The following is a 16288-nucleotide window of genomic DNA, read 5'->3' as shown; positions in this document are numbered from 1 at the left end:
AGAAGTAGGTGGGACCCCCAACACCTCTGCCGCAGGCAGAGAATGGTTCCTGCCTTGAAGTCTTTCTGCTTGTGATGGCAGTGGGAGAGTCTGGGTGTGATGATTTCCTGTGAGGTTTTGGAAACTTGGCCCCAGGTGGATATGGAATACCCTGTCGGGTGCAGGGCACCCAGCCCACCGTCATCCTGCCTCATCACCCCAAAACAGTATTGGGACTGACTTCCTGATCCTGTGCGACTAGCTCGCTAGGATCGGACCAAAGGGAGTCACGGGCTCGCCAGAGAGTGTCAGCTCTTCCAAAGTGGATTGAGAGGATTTCCTCTGGTCTGTGTTACCATCCCTTGCATGCCTGTGAACTCTGTGTCTCTCCTCCATACACACACTTCCCGTGCCCACCTCCATGCAACCAAAGCCCTCATCTCTCACCCACACCTTGCATGCCCATATTTTCACGCACAGACACTCAAAGGTGAAAGTGATTCCCCCAGCCAGCTTGGCTGTTCCATTTCAAGGCTGTGACAGCCAACCACACATGGGAGTGCTGAGTAAGGCCCAGGTGAGAGTGCAGCTGTCAGCCTCCGGCAAGGACGCTGGAATGGCTGGCTTCGGGATAAGGTCTGAAGCCAAGGCAGGTGAGCCGGTGTTTGGAAGTGCCCCGGCAGGCACCAGACCCAGATGAGTGCCCCCGCCGTGGGCTATGTTAACTACCCTTGGGCCCTGAGAGAGAGACTGAGAAGGACTCTGTGACTTGGAGGGGTGGGGAATCCGAGATCAATGAACACTTACACAAAGTGGAGCAGCTTCAACAGGAGAGCTTGCGAGACACACACACACCCGTGCGTGGCTCTAGATGAAGGCTAGCTTCCCAAAGGTGGGAAGGGAAACAATGAAAGAAACACTGGGCCAGAGTCAGTGAGCATGAGAATGGCTCTAGCCTGGCAATGTCTCTGTGTGGATCTAGCCCTAGATTTCCCATGCATTGGGCTTGAGGACAGTGGAGGGCCTCTGCTTTGACGAGTCCCAGGACAGAAATATTGAGGTGCTGCAGTGCAGGAGTGAGGTGCGCTGATGGAGGAAGCAGCCAGTACTTCACATTTCTTCCACTAAAATAGCATGGGCCAGAGTTAAACAACTGTGTGTGCCCTTGTACGGGTGTGCAACTCTTGATGCACATAAACCTGGAGTTGCATATGCACACACCTGTCACACATCAGCAAATCAAGAGCAGTACGTCTGTAAACTGGGCACATTCGTTTCTGCTTGTGCCCGTCTGTAAAGCTGATCCTAATGTTATAAAATGTGTAATTCTGAAAGAGAAAAAATAATTCTGGCTCAGGAGCTTCATTCTGCCAGAGACGCTCACTGACAGTCCCCTGCTCCCTCCGAATGTCACCTTCTCCGGAGCCGCTTTAGTCCTCTCAGCTTGATGCCGTTTCCATCCTGACCTGGAAAGAGCAGGGCCTGAACTCATAGGTCTGACATTCATGCGCCTCACACATGTGCTTCCGCATTGCTCTTACATTTAGAAACCTTGTCTTTCACCAAGAGGCTCCAGCAGAGTCAGGCCCTATTGCATCAGGGACTGGACAAAACACACAGCGCCTGCCCCAAAGAGCTCGCGGTCTAACAGACAGGCGAGATGAAAGCGAGCACAGCGAGGGAATGTGTGTGCTCTAGACAACACAGCAGATCAGTGGCAAAACTCGAACTAACACTCAGGCCCACTGAATACCAATCCTTACACTGGAAAAGGCCCCAGCCCTAAAATCCTATGGCTCTGCTTTCAGCTCATGGCAAGCCTCTACTTCTTCCACAGTAGAGCAGAACATACAGGAAACAGGCCCAGATGCTGGGCTGGAAGCCAAGGCACAAGAAGAGCTGCCCTCCAGAAGCCATTTGCCATATATACTAGAACCTGAATGAATCTACTGACTTAGACAATGCCGTATGTATTCTTATAACCCAGAGCATGCTACACTTTGTGTAACCCATTTACATGTGTGCAGACATGTCTCTGCTAGAACTCTTGTAACAACTCCCTTCCTATAATGGAAACGGAATCATTTCATTTCGTAGTCTTTTAAGTTCATTAATGAAGTTTCATTTAATAGTCTTTTAAGTCACTTGCTCATGTGTCTGCTTTGCGTGGTTTTATTTTGAGTCCCTCACGTTGCTCTTTGGCTCGGGAGATTTCTGTGCTGCTAGAGTCCAAGGCCAGAAGGGACCATTAGGATCAGCTCGTCAGAGAAGTTCCGACAATTAGCTCTATAGCCAGCCCGTTCTTTGGCATTGCCTTTAACAGGGCGCGAGGGTTGCGACAAAGTGAACTCATTTCATAGTTATTGCCACGCAACCGCATGGTTTTATGGAAAATTGGTCTTGTCAAACAAACCTGATTTCATTCTCTGATAAGATTCCAGGTTTGGTTGCTAAAGGTAACTGAGGAGATGTAATATAATTAGACTTTTGTAAGGCATCAGAGTTTGATTAAGAACTAGCACTACACAATATCAGTAAAGCACATTTTAAGTGGATTAGGAACTGGCTAATTGACAGCACTCAAAATGTAGCTGTCCATGGGGAATCATCATCAAATGGGCCTAACACTATTCAACATTTTTACCAGCAGTGACCTGGAAGTAAATATAAAGAAATCACGGCTGATAAATATTGTGAATAATGCAAAGACTGGCTGAGCGAGTGGTAAATAATGGCGAGAACAGGGCAGTCACACAGACCTATCTCAGTTGCTTGGTTAGCTGGGCTCATTTAAACAAAATGCATTGTAATACAGCCAAATGCAAAGTTATAATCCAGCAAAAGGAATGCAGGTCAGCCCTATAGATTGGTAGGCCGTATCCCAGAACCCAGGGACTCTGAGACGGACAGAGGGTTCACAGCAGACAAATAATTGAACATGAGCTCCCCGTGCAAGACTGGGGGAAACACGGCTAATGCCATTCTTGGATGGATATACAGGGGGTGGTGAGCAGGAGTGGGGAGGTGATTTGTCCTTCCAAGGAGCTGCTACTCTGTATGGTGCATGTGGTGGTGATGTCACCTCCAGGTTGATTTCCAGATAGGCCATTTTGAGTATTTGTGCCTTTGAGGCCTATGACTGGGGCTGTCTATTGCATTGTATAGCACTGCATCATCTGCCACCTGCAAAAGCCTACCTTTCTCTCAGTTCCGCTGAGAGTGGAGGCACGAGGTGTTTCAGTTATTTCAAAGTCTAGTTTGTGGTGCTTGCCCTTGCACGGACATGTCAGCGTGCCCCGTCCCACGCCGGGCACTAAGTGGCCGCTGTTGAATTTTAGCTGGGAGTTGCTTCAGCAGTTTGGGGAATTTATCTTGTACAATTTTGCAGTGATCAGTGCAGCTCAGTATGGTGCAGGCAGAGCCCCTGTCTTAGCCGGGGGCCTGGGTGATGCTAGAGGATTTAGTTGTGCAAACCACTTTTTCCCTTTGGTCTTCACAGCCGCAGCACAGTGCGTGGTGCCTCAGACAATCTCCTGTGCCATTGTCACTCCCCATCCAGTGTACGTTATAGGGCTGTTTCCACTGCTCTTTACAAAACGATTTATCTTCTTGCAGTAAGCACTGGTGGCATCATGAACTGGACATTTGCCTTTTTCCTGTTTTTGTTGTCCCCATAATACAGGCTTTGTTTGCTCTTCCTTGCAGACCACTTCACTGTGCTTGCCTTTATTTTGTGTGCAGTGAATAGCTTCCTTTCTTTCTACTGCTTTCCAATTCCGTAGCTGTTCCTTTGCTTGCACTGCTGCAGTGGATATCAACATCTGGATCAAGCGCCAGCCCTGACTGCTGCAACATATCCCACAGATACGCACGGCTCTTTTAATGAAAGCTGAGCTTTTCGGAACAGCACCAGATCTTGTGAGATACACTAAAGCTGGCAACACCGTAAATCAGTCCACACGCTTTCTCTTCTGCCTTGTGTTAGGAGCTGTGTGTTATGAGTTCCACACTGGACTCTATGCAGCGTTCATAACGAGTACTATGTTATTGCACCTTCTAATGTATCGACTTTGCAACATCTTCCATAGGGTCAGTGGTGACCGGGTCTGGGGGTCACCCAAGGAAGTGGTTGCAGGGACATTGTGTGCATGCAATAGGTTGGCATCTCGCTCATCCTGCACCAGCAGGTCAGCTCATCCCTCCCACAGCGACACTTTCTGACCCAGCCCCACAGTGTGCCTGACAACAAGGGGCTCGGGGATGCCTGGAGCAGCCCTTTGTGCCCAGCACTGTCACCGGGACCAGGGATTATGGATGATTTCCAAGCTAGAAACACTGTGCTGTGGGGTGGAATTGGCGGAGAGAGCAGCCAGCAATACCTGGGGCTTCCCAACCACAGTGGGGAGAAACAGGGGCACCAGCCAGCTGGTCAGCCTGACCCGGAGCCAAGAGTTGCACCCAGCTGTTAGACTCAGGGCTTGTAAAATGCTTGGGGTGGCTGGTGTGCATGGGGGTGGCATGCAATAGGCCCAGCAGCTCCATCTGCAACAGCTCTTTGGTCTCTCATTGGCAGGGGAGGACTTAGAACATGAGAAGCAGTAGAAAGAGGCCCTCTGACTGCTGAGTGAATACGGAGCATTAAAGTGGCTCCTTGCCCACCCCACCTCACCCCCCCCCCCCCCCCCCGTAGTCCAGCACTTGTGCTGCACGGCTCAGCCACATCTGCTCATGGCACCCAGTGATGCAGTTAATGCACAGGATGGGGGTGGCTGGGGCTTACAGGGCGGCGTGCATTATCTGGGCACTGCGTTTGTAAGAATGGGGTGTTCGACATGTCCACCCGATGCTTCTGGCCTCACACCCTGCCCAAGGCTGCAGAATCAGCTGTGGACTTTGGGGCTCTGCCCTGCCCGAGTGTCAGCCCTAGTCTATGGTGCCTCTGTTCAAGGCTCGGCCCTGGTGATGCCAAAAGATGCTCCCTGCTGCAGCAACAGCCTCGTGCTGTGAGCTCTGCCTGGGCCCTGAACACAGACCCTCATGGCTCTGCCACGCCCTGCAACATCCCGCCCCAGTGAGGCCAGGCCTGCAGCAGGAAGGCAGCTCCGGGGCAGGGTTTGGGCATTCTGGGGAGAGTATAGTGCTGCTGCCCGCTCCACATCTGGCTCTGACCAGCAGCAGAATACTGGTCTTCCCCAGTGTCTGGGTGTGGACGCAGGTTCCAGCAGCGGCAGCCAGGGTCCTTTTCCATGGCCCATGCCCAGCTAGCAGCATACTTGGAAAGACCCTGTCTCATCCATCTGCGTCACAAAAATTCAACCCACTGGCCCCAGTTGTTCTCATCTCTAATCTCTTCCTGAGACCTGCAGCCCTTCAATTCCCGTTTAATCCATCCAGCATCCACTGATGGTCACACATTTGATCCTTAGTAGGGCCAGCTGCTGCCCTCCTGCCAGAGGTGGATGCTTTGCAGTAGTGGGTGAAGTGACTGCTATGTGCGCATTGGGATGACAGCTGCCCTCCCTCCCTACTCCCACCCATAAAATGATTCCAACGGAGGCGCCTGCTTCACTCTGCACCTTTCCCAAAAGCGTTCCTCTCTACCCACCCCCCAACCTAAAAGGGAACAAGGGCAATGCTGATCCGCCAGGCCCGGAGCCCCCCTTCCCAACACGTAGAACCGATCTCGGGTGGGGGCTGCTCCACTGGGAGTTCTCCGGGAGGTCCAGCTCTGTTGGTGCAAACAGACAGATCCCATTGGGAAATCCCAGCTCGCTGGGTTGCTGACTGAATCAAATCAATGGGGCCATGTTCGGTACATGTTCTCTGTTTCCCCTCCTAGGTCCCTCGCGTTAGGCCAGCAATACACCTCGCTGGGGTCCCAGCCCATCCTGTGTGGCTCCATCCCCGGGCTGGTCCCCAAGCAGCTCCGCTTCTGCCGGAACTATATTGAAATCATGCCCAGCGTGGCCGAGGGGGTGAAGCTGGGGATCCAGGAGTGTCAGCACCAGTTCCGAGGCCGGCGCTGGAACTGCACCACCATTGACGACAGCCTGGCCATCTTCGGGCCAGTCCTGGACAAAGGTAAGGGAACCACATGGCCACTGAGGCTGGGGCGGGGGTTTCTTCCATTTAGCTGCCTTCCAGGACCATGCAGAGGCGCAAGCTGAGATCAGGGCCTGTCGTGCCGGGCGCGGGACAGACACGGTGAGAGAGAGGCCCTGCCCAAGGAGCTCAAAGGGGTGGGAGGGGAGACAGAGGCACAGAGACGGGATGGGACATGCCCACAGTCACCCAGCCCCTGCATGGTCTGGCTGGGCTGGGTAGAGGGAAGGTCTGCTCATGACAGTGGCTCTCACCAGACAAGTCCCTGCTGCGAGGGAGAGTTTGCCTTGGTGACAGATTGCAGCTAGGATCAGAAATCCCCTCCCCCCCCCCCCCCGACCATGTGTGAGTCTCGGGGGCAGGGTGTCCTCTGCCTTGCCAAGGGAGCCAGTGAACACGGTCCAGCTCTTCCCACACAGGCCCACGGCGCCCGTGTCAGCCCAGCCCTCTGTCCCCAGGCACAACAGGACAGCGGGAGGCTCAGCTGGGCTTGGCCAAAGGCTTGGGCAGCAGTGCCCTGACCGTGCCCTGGGGAGTGCACCACCCTCTGTGAACGCGGCTTTGGGGGAAGGAGGAGGAACGCCTACACCCCCTCCTCACCACCGGGGCCTGCAGACCGGGCCCGTGGGCTGGAGTGACCGCAAGGGAAAGCTGCAGCCTGGCCAGAGCCATGGGGGTCCTACAGCAGCTGCCTTATTTTGCCCAGAGGTGCAGATCCTAACACTATGCCTCAGTCCCTCTGGTTTGGACTCCCAGCCCTGGCCTCCAGGGCAGGGTCTGCCCCAGCCACACACAGGTGCTGCCTGGTACTGCCCGCCAGAGCCCCTGGCCACAGCCCGCAAGGTCTGCCTGACCCCTTTGTGGAAGCTGCTTATTTAGTCTCCCCTCCCTGTTCCAAGACTCCATCTGGGCTAAGCTGGGTCCCCTTCAGGCCTCTGTTAATAGCAGGGATCTGAGGCACCCCCATACCCACGAAGACTAGAACCCCTCATCTGGTCGCTTCTGAGAAGACAACGGATCAAGGCATTGAAACAGAGGACTAAGGAGGCAGAGCTCCTGCAACCCATTCCCAGATCTGCCACTGAGTTGTTGCATAGCCTTTGAATAAGTCATTGCCCCTTCGGTGCCTCAGTTTCCCCATCTGTGAAATGGGGACAGTTAATGCTTCCTGACCTCACAGAGAGGCTGGAAGGCATCAGTAATGTTGCTAAGGGAGGCTGATGCCTGTGCCAGGAAAGGCCAAAGGATTATTTGAACCAGCTGAGACGGTAGCTGGAGAGCAACCTCACCCATTGTCTGTGGGCCCCGGCCTTTGACACACCATGGGTCAGCCTTTCGCAAAAGCTCTGCACCCCAGCATGGTCCCCAGCACCTCTGCTGCCCAATGTGGAAACTCTGGCTGCTCTTCTGCCAGCCACCCCTTGCCAGGGGCTGGATTTGCTCCCTGTCCCCTCTGTGCACCCAGTGACCAAGGGTCCCACTTACCCCAGGCAGCCCCAGACCCCGTGCTAGCAAAGCCAGGCTGCTGGCCGCAGAAAGGGAACCATGGGGCCAGATGCAGTGGAAGGGAGCTGGAGTCAGGGCACCGTGGCATCCTGGTGCTTTTGGCTGAGTGGGGGGAAGCACAGAGCCCACGACACCAGCTGCGAAAAGGCCAACAGCACCAAGATAACCCTGCGGCTTTTCTCAGCAATGCCACTCACAGTCATTTGCATCTAAACAGGGGTGTATGGGATGGGATCAGGGGGCCCGGGGCCATCTCAATATCAACTCAAGAGACTTAAGAGGCAGGGGAGAGAAAAGAGAGAGGGAGAGAGCAAAATAAGCTTATACTGATGAGAAAGAGCTAAGCTTCCTCCCCTACTGTGAGGCAGGGTGAGTGAGTCATTTCAAAGTGCTACACCATTCACACGCCCTTTAGCCACTGGGATCTGGGGGTGGGGGATGGGGAGAGCCATCAATAGGGCTTTCCCAGCCGGGCTGGCAGGATTGGACGGGGACGGCAGGCCGGGGACACTGTCCCGTTGCTACGCGGTGCTCTCGGGGAATGCCAGCTCTCTGTGCTGGGGGGACATTGGACGGCGGAAACTTTCCGCATTATGCTGGTAATACAGTGTGACACCGAGGGAACAATGGCAAATTGAGTGGCCCAGCAGGTAACGGGCCTGGCGGGGAGACAGTCGCAGTGGTGCACTGTCAAGCACTCGCTAATCCTCCCTCCCGGCCCCTCCCTGGTTCTGGGAACTTCGCTTGCTCATTTCACTGCTGGGAAATTTCTCCCCAACGCCTTGTGCAGACCTAGTGGAGATTTTCAAGTGATTCATTTATAGTGCCAGGCCTTCCCTGCCCCGGAGCCTCTTCTCACTCCCCCATTGACCTGCTGGGTTTGAACATGGCTCCTGCCAAACTGGCTCTGGGGCTGCAGGACAAACACCACCCGGAGTAAACATGGCTGTGGTCGAGCATGGCTTAGTCGTGCCTGTATATACAGAAAGTGTGTTCTGACCGGGGTTAACGTGCTCTCCCTGCCATGGACAAGAAAAGTGCAAGGCTCTGACACGCCCAAGTTTAAAGCATTTACTTTTTTGGCAGGAGGTTGTTCTAGCTGGGGGTGTTGCACTGATTAAAACCTGACCTGAAAAGTAAAGATTGATCAGGCTTGTGCTCTCCACTTTTTCCCCTTGGGGCGGCTAGAGCCAGCCTTTAAGTAGAGCTGACGCTTTCCGGCTTGCTTTTCCCTTCGGAATAGCAGGAATGCCAAGTTTGTTCTTCCTTGTTCCAACGGGAGGGCTTCGGGGATGATTCATGTGCCCGGGGGCCGGCAAGTGGAATCTTTAACCCCACGGAGCTTTCCTCCCAAGGGTTTCCCTCTCAGAACTGACATGGCCCCATCACTGTAGGCTGAGCCCCTCTCAGCACACCTGGGACAGGGCTCAGTACTATTATCTCCATGTGAAGCAGAGCCACCTGTGGGCTTCGAAGCACGTACTAAGTGACTCACCCAGGGTCATGCAGGAAGACTGTAGCAGGGGCAGAAAATGACCGTGTCTCCTGAATCCCATTCCAGACAGACCAGCTTCTTTCCTCAGCTGGTGAGTTACAGTTGCAAATCATCTAAATACAAATTCTTGCCCCCTCACTCGACTTGCACGGTCAGATCTGGTGCAATAAACCTACTGATGCTGGTCATCCATAGAGGTGGGGGTTGCAGAGATGGCGGAGAGCCATCAATAGGGATTTCCCAGCCTGACCGGGAGGATTGTATTTAGCAAACACAGGTTAGACAAGAGCTGACTGGGATGGGGGGAAGTGTAGAGCAAACCCTTCTCTCTCTCTCTCTCTGAACCAAAGGTTTCAGACACCAGTCCCCCTGAGAAGGCACAAGGCAGGTTCCCCTTTTGCTGGTCACCATAAGGTCATGTCTACATTTAAATAAAAAGTAACCCAGCTGAGTTCTACCACATCTCCTTTGTCTCCTTCCTAGCCACACATGCAAGAAAAAATGTTAAGGAATCATTTTAGGTCCCATCGAGACTAGTTAAATGAGTCGGAGGATCCAGCTACAACCCAGGTATCCCTGACTTGGTTACTTAGACTGGTAGACTGTAAGGCCAGAAGAGACCACTGTGATCATCCAGTCCCACCTCCTGCATGTCACAGGCCACAGAACCTCACCCACCCCCCCACCCCTGTGGCCATAACTTAAAGGCTTCAAGTTATGGAGAATCCACCATTTACACTAGTTTAAACCTGCAAGTGACCTGTGCCCCATGCTGCACAGGAAGGCAAAACAAAAAGCAAAATAAAAAATGCCAAGGGTCTCTGCTAATCTGATCTAGGGGAAGATTCCTTCCCGACCCCAAATATAGCAACCAGTTAGATCCTGAGCATGTGGGCGAGACCCACCAGCCAGACACGCGGGAAAGAATTCTCTGTAGTAACTCAGAGCTCTCTCCATCTATTGTCTCATCACCAGCCGTCAGAGATATTTACTATGAGAAGTTGCAGACAACCTCATCAGACCATCCCCTCCATAAATTTATCAAGCTCACTCTTGAAACCAGTTGGGGTTTTTGACCCCTCTGCTACCCTTGGGAGGCTGTTCCAGAACTTCACTACTCTGATGGTTAGAAACCTTTGTCTAGTTTCAAGCCTAAACTTATTGATGGCCAGTTTATATCCACATTGGCACTTAAATAACTCCTCTCCCTGCCTGGTATTTGTCCCTCTGATGTATTTATAGAGAACAATCAGATCTCCCCTCAGCCTTTGTTTGGTTAGGCTAAACATGCCAAACTCCTTGAGGTAGGTTTTCCATTCCTCGGATCATCCTAGTGGCCCTTCTCTGCACCTGTTCCAGTCTGAGTTCCTTTTTCTTAAACATGCGAGACCAGAACTGCACACAGTGTTCCAGATAAGGTCTCACCAGTGCCTTGTACAATAGAAATAACACTTTCCTGTCTCTACCGGAAATATCTCGCCTGGTACATCCTAGGATTGCATTAACCTTTTCATGGCAACGTCACATAGTCATCCTGCGATCAACCAACATACCCAAATCTTTCTCCTCCTCTGTCACTTCCAACTGATAAGTTCCCAGTTTATAGCAAAAATTCTTGTTGTTAGTCTCTATGTGCATGACCATGCACTCTGCACTATTAAATTTCATCCCATTTCTATAAACTCCAGTTTTCAAGGTCATCCAACTTTTTTGTATGCTATTCCAGTCCCCCTCTGTACTGGCAATACCTCCCAACTTTGTGTCATCTGCAAACTTTATTAGCACATTCCCGCTTTCTGTGCAAAGGTCATTAATGAAAATGTTAAATAAGGCTGGTCCCAAGAACAGTCCCTGAGGAACTCCACTAGTAAGAGCCCTCCCACCTGACAGTTCACCTGTCAGTGTGACCCATTGTAGTCTCTCTTTTAACCAGTTCCTTATCCACTTCTTAATTCTCATATTAATCCCCATCTTCTCCAATTTAATAATTCCCCATGTGGAATAGATCTAATCTACCTGCATTACTGAAATCCAGGTAGATTAGACCTTTAGACATTCCCTTTGTCTAAAAAATCAGTTATCTTCTCAAAGGCCGCAATCAGGTTGGTCTGGCGCAATCTAGCTTTTATAAATCTAGGGGGAATTTTACTCCAATTACCATTTATCTCTCTGTCCTTAACTACTTTCGCTTTCAAAATTTGTTCCAAGACCTTGCGTACAATTGAGATCAAACTAATGGGCTTGTAGTTTCCCTGATCACTTTTTTCTCTTTCTTAATAGTAGGTTCTATATTAGCAATTCTCCAGTCACAGGGTACAACTCCCAAGTTTAAAAAAAACCAACGAGGAGTCCGGCGGTGGCACCTTAAAGACTAACAGATGTATTTGGGCATAAGCTTTCGTGGGTAAAAAACCCACTTCTTCGGATGCCTCATTTTTTACCCACGAAAGCTTATGCCCAAATACATCTTTTGGTCTTTTAGGTGCCACCGGACTCCTCGTTGGTTTTGTGGATACAGACTAACACGGCTATCCCCTGATACTTGACTCCCAACTTTACGGATTCATTAAAAATCCTTGCTATTGGGCCAGCAATTTCATGAGTCAGTTCCTTTAATATTTTTGAATGGAGATGATCTTGCCCCCCGCTCCCTGCTTTAGCCCCATTAAGCTGTTTGAGTCTGACTTCCACCTCTGATGTGGTAATTTCTACTTCCATGTCGTCATAGCCACCCTGCTACTATCCCTAAGCTCCTCATTGCCCTTATTAAAAACTGAAGCAAAATATTTGTTGAGGTGTTGGGCCAGGCCTAGATTATCTTTACTCTTCACCCCATCCTCAGTGCTTAGCGGTCCCACTTCTTCTTTCCTTGTTTTCTTTGTATTTATATGGCTCTAGAGCAGAACTAGAGCAAAGCTGACCACTTCGAAAATACCACCCTGAGACTTTCAGACTGGACTGGAAAGAATACTAGACAATGAACTGAATTGCTGGAGCACAGTCTAGACCCACAGCATAAGCTAGAATCTGACTTCTATGAACCACAGGAGCAAAGTGACTTTTATTAATACTGGTGCCCCTCTGCCGAGAGCTAGTACAAATCTGGGGCCTTGCTGGTTGGCTTCCCAATGGCGGACAAATCAGGGACATGGAGTTTGGGAATATCCTTAGTGTAAATTGCTTTATTTATTCATATGTACCAGTCTTGGGACAGAAACGGTCCCAAACAGCACGTAGTACACCCCCTCTTCCAGAAATCCCAGACTGCATATCAATGCCCAGTCCTCATGAAGCTACTCTGTACCAGGAATTGCCCCCAAATATAGAGAATAAAGCAGAGAACAAACTCTGCTGTCTGCCAGAGTTTCTCCCAAAGGTCAACTACAGAACAAAACTTAAAACACAACAGCATTTCTTTAAAGACTAAACACTTGCTCACAAACCAAGAAAAAGAACTAAAAGTAAGACTAGGTATAACAGTGACATCTATTGACTGACTCTTGTCATAACAGCACTATGGTTCGAGCCCCGCTGTTCACTAGGATTAAAACATGGTTTGATAAAAAGTTTTTTGTTCTGTGTAACCAGCAAGCTTTCCACAATGCTATACAAATAATCTTATCGGTTCTCACTGCCCCACCACAAAGTGAGTCACTATCATCCCCCCTTCACTGTGAGGAAAACTGAGGCAAAGGTGGGTGGCATGACTTGCCTAAGGCTAGAGGAGGCATCCGCTTCACGGTTAGGATTAGAATTTAAGAGCTGAACACCTAAAATCCAGGGCTCGAGCCACAAGGGCCAAGGTTCCCAACAGTGACCAGCCAGTTCTTTGCAAATCACGCAGTTCTGCCACCACCTCCTTGCTTCCCTCTGCTACATTTTATTGAAATGTGAACTAACATACTCTCAGCACGTGGTTAGTGTCACTTTTCCACTTAATAACTGCTGTAGTGCCCACGGGCATACTGAGCAATTGTGATTTTGAGAGGAGGGGTCTGCCTCACAATCTCTATTAAACTGTGATAGACACGATGAAAAACTGAGCAGTTTTGCTCTGGAACGTGCCTCATGAGCGCCCTGACACCAGGCCTGCCCTGGAACACGCCCCAGGAGCATCCTGATGCCAGGCCTGCCCTGGAACATGCTATGTGAGCGCCCTGATGCCAGGCCTGCCCTGGAACACGCCCCACTGTCTATTTGGGTGCTGCTGACTTTTCTTTGCATCTGGTGCTTGTCTGACTTTTACAAGCCATTTATTTTTTCTGCTTTGTGCTGCATAGTGTCACACATGCAAAATCTCAACCTCTGAGTCACAGCCGGGTTCCTTGCCATGGTGCATTTTTCCTGCATTCTTTGCAGCTGCAAGCACGGTGTGGAGAGCCCTGGTGGGGAGGCACTAGAGAGGGGCCATGTAGGATAACGCACTGGTTAAGCGTTAGTGGGCTGTTGTCACTGCCCTCGTCGGCTGCATAGGATCAGAACCGCGCAGGTATTATTGGTGGTCCAGCAGCGGCCAGTGGCCCCAACCCAGCCCAGGGCACTGTGGTGCTAGGTCCTGTGCCATGGAGTGAGAGTCCCTGCCCAGAAGAGCTTACAGTCTAGCTGGAGAAGGAGGAAAAGGGATGGGAGGAGACAGCGGCACTGTGAGGAAAAGCAACTTGCCTAAGGTTACGCAGCAGATCAGTGGCAGAGCTGGAAGTAAATCCCAGATCTCTTGATTCTCAGTCCCTTGATCTATCACCTAGAGCATGTTGCCTGTACTCCTGGTGAAGTCTACTCCTTTAGTGCAAGTGGTGATTCTGCAGCAAGGACATCAAAAGTCTGGGAAGGGCTATAATCCCTCATGCTTCAGAGCCAGAACCACTAACTGTTGGAGGCTGAAGAGGAAGCTTTTCCCGGGGGCAGGTTAGACCATAACTGCTTTGAACCTTTCTCGGGGCAACTGGTGCTGGCCACTGTCAATGGCAGGATACTTGGCTCGCTGGACTATTGTTCTGATCTATAGCAACCCAATAACCTGCCAAGGTTGTCGCTACTGGGACAGCATCAATCGTCTAGACGGGAGGATTTTTACACTAGTTGGGCTGGGGCATGAGAACTGAGCCCCAGATGGGTTTGGAGCAAAATCTCCATGCAACAGGAAGCATGTCAGATTGCCCTGGCCTGCTCAGCATCAGCCTGAAGGTGACATTGGAAAGGGATTTCTCTTGGGCTGGGTATGGTGCGCACTGTACACAGAGACCCCAGCAGCACACAATGGAAAGCCTGACACGGGATGCAGTGAGTACAGAACTAAAGGATGGCAGATGAGATTACAATTTTGGTTACTAAGAGTAACCGTGGTGATGTTATATCAAACTTCTGTGTGACATTTGATTTGAACATGCATGACATTAGAATTACAATAGTAGCACCATCAAAATCAATAGAGCACATATTAAAAACTGGCTAAATGACAGACCTTGAAAAGGGCTTGTAAATGGGGAATCATCATCCAGTGCGGGAGTTTTTAGCCGGGTTCCACAGAGATCTGTTCTTGGCCCAATAGTATTCAATATCTTTATCGAGGGTCTGGAATATTTTTTTTAAATCCTTGCAGGTAAATTTTGCTGCTGAGACAAGACCAGGAGGCGTGATAAATAGACAGGAGACTAGCGCGTAAACTAAAGAGGCTGTTCAACACCTAAGTCCCTTTCTGGACTTTGTCTGTCCCATTTCTGTGCCTGTTTCTCTTCCCACCTTTGTGTGCGGGGTCTGTAAAGCCTTCTCTCGCGATGGGTTTGTCCTAGGGTGGTGCAAAGGGCACTGCTCTCAGTGGGGAGTGCTGCGGTACAGAACTACAGCGAGACAAGTAGCAACGGAGTGCAGCACCGGCTCCATTCTAGGTAAGGCTGACCGGCACCCTCCAGTGAAGACTCTAAAATCTGCAGGCTTACTTGGCTTACTTGGATGGTCTCATCATTTGCTGTGTGTCCTGGGGGTGCTGGACAGTGTGAGTGACCCAGAAATGGGGTTAGTTGAACAAGGAGTTCCTGAGAGAGAGCTCCCCTGAAACGCCCCACTCAGCATTTTTCAAAATCAATAGGGTCTTATACCTTTGGTCCGCCCACACCTGGGGCTCAAACCCTGGCTCTGTCATTGCCCCCCACATGATCTCAGTTGCTCAACATTTCTTTTAAGTAGTGCATAACACCCATGAGCCTTTGGAGCAGCAATACTGAAAACGGCATTAAAGCAGGATTTGAGCTCTCTAGAATGGCGTGTGCCAAACCCTCCCGTGACGAAGAGTGAAACGGGACGTGCAGCAAGACCAGGCGGGAGCGCTTGGAGGCAGCCCCTCGTCATAGCGATTTGGTGGCTCAAGGGACCATGCCCTGGAAACTGGAACCCTCCCCTTGGCAGAAACATGCAGTTGATCTACAGGCATGTTTGTCATGGGCGTGTTTGGCACATCCCAGGGCTAGAGCCACAAAGGTGGTGAGGGGATGAACTGCCTCTCTACACGCCTATGGCCAACTTCGGACTTACTCTGCTCCTCTTTGTCCCGCCAAGGATCACGTTTGCTCTCCTAGCCACTGCATCACCGTGGGAGCTCATGTTCTTTTCATTTCTATTCTAGATCCTTTCTGAGTCGCTGCCTTCCAAATTACATGCCCCTCATCCTGTCAGGGTGACCTGCAGCCTTGGGTCGTAGACAGAGGAGCTTGTATTTGGCTGTATTAAGACACATGTTGTTCAGCTTACCAAACAATCCAGATCACTCTGTAGGACTGACCTGTCAGCATTATTTATCGCATAAGCACAGCTGCCTTCCCACCTGTCTGGGAGAAAACCTGTTTCTCTCTGTGTTTGGTCACATAATGTCACTGAGTAGCCACCCTTCCTCATACACACCTTTCACAAAGAGAGTCAGCTCCAGTGGGTCAATCAGCTTTCAGAAAAGACCTTACGTGGTACACTTTTATAATACAGTAATGCTGGATACAATTAGTTGATTCAATGGCTTATCATTTGAGGTTCAGACCCTCACAAGAGTCTATCTCCGCCACTCGCGAGGTTGATGGCTTTGTTTACCTTTTTTGTAAATGTGCCTTCCTTGTCTCTGCTGCCAACCCGGCTGGTCAGCCAAGCAAATGCACATTCCTTTAGCTAAGGCAGCCGGTCCTTGTGCACTACTTGCAAACACATTTTAAGAACATAATTCTA

The 16288-nt window shown here is 50.8% G+C and overlaps 1 protein-coding gene across 1 annotated transcript in view; it reads left to right on the top strand.

Annotated features, from left to right (window-relative positions):
• Window positions 1-16288, top strand: part of WNT3 (Wnt family member 3) — an 86698-nt gene that overhangs the window by 56351 nt on the left and 14059 nt on the right. The window contains exon 2 of the mRNA XM_074940778.1: window positions 5819-6060. Within this exon, the coding sequence (XP_074796879.1) occupies window positions 5819-6060 (242 nt within the window). The remainder of the gene's footprint in view (window positions 1-5818; window positions 6061-16288) is intronic.

This window comes from Natator depressus, chromosome 27, assembly GCF_965152275.1.
Source record: "Natator depressus isolate rNatDep1 chromosome 27, rNatDep2.hap1, whole genome shotgun sequence".
NCBI classification, from domain to species: domain Eukaryota; kingdom Metazoa; phylum Chordata; order Testudines; family Cheloniidae; genus Natator; species Natator depressus.
Note: the sequence above shows the minus strand (reverse complement) of the source record. Positions and strands in the feature narration are given on the sequence as shown.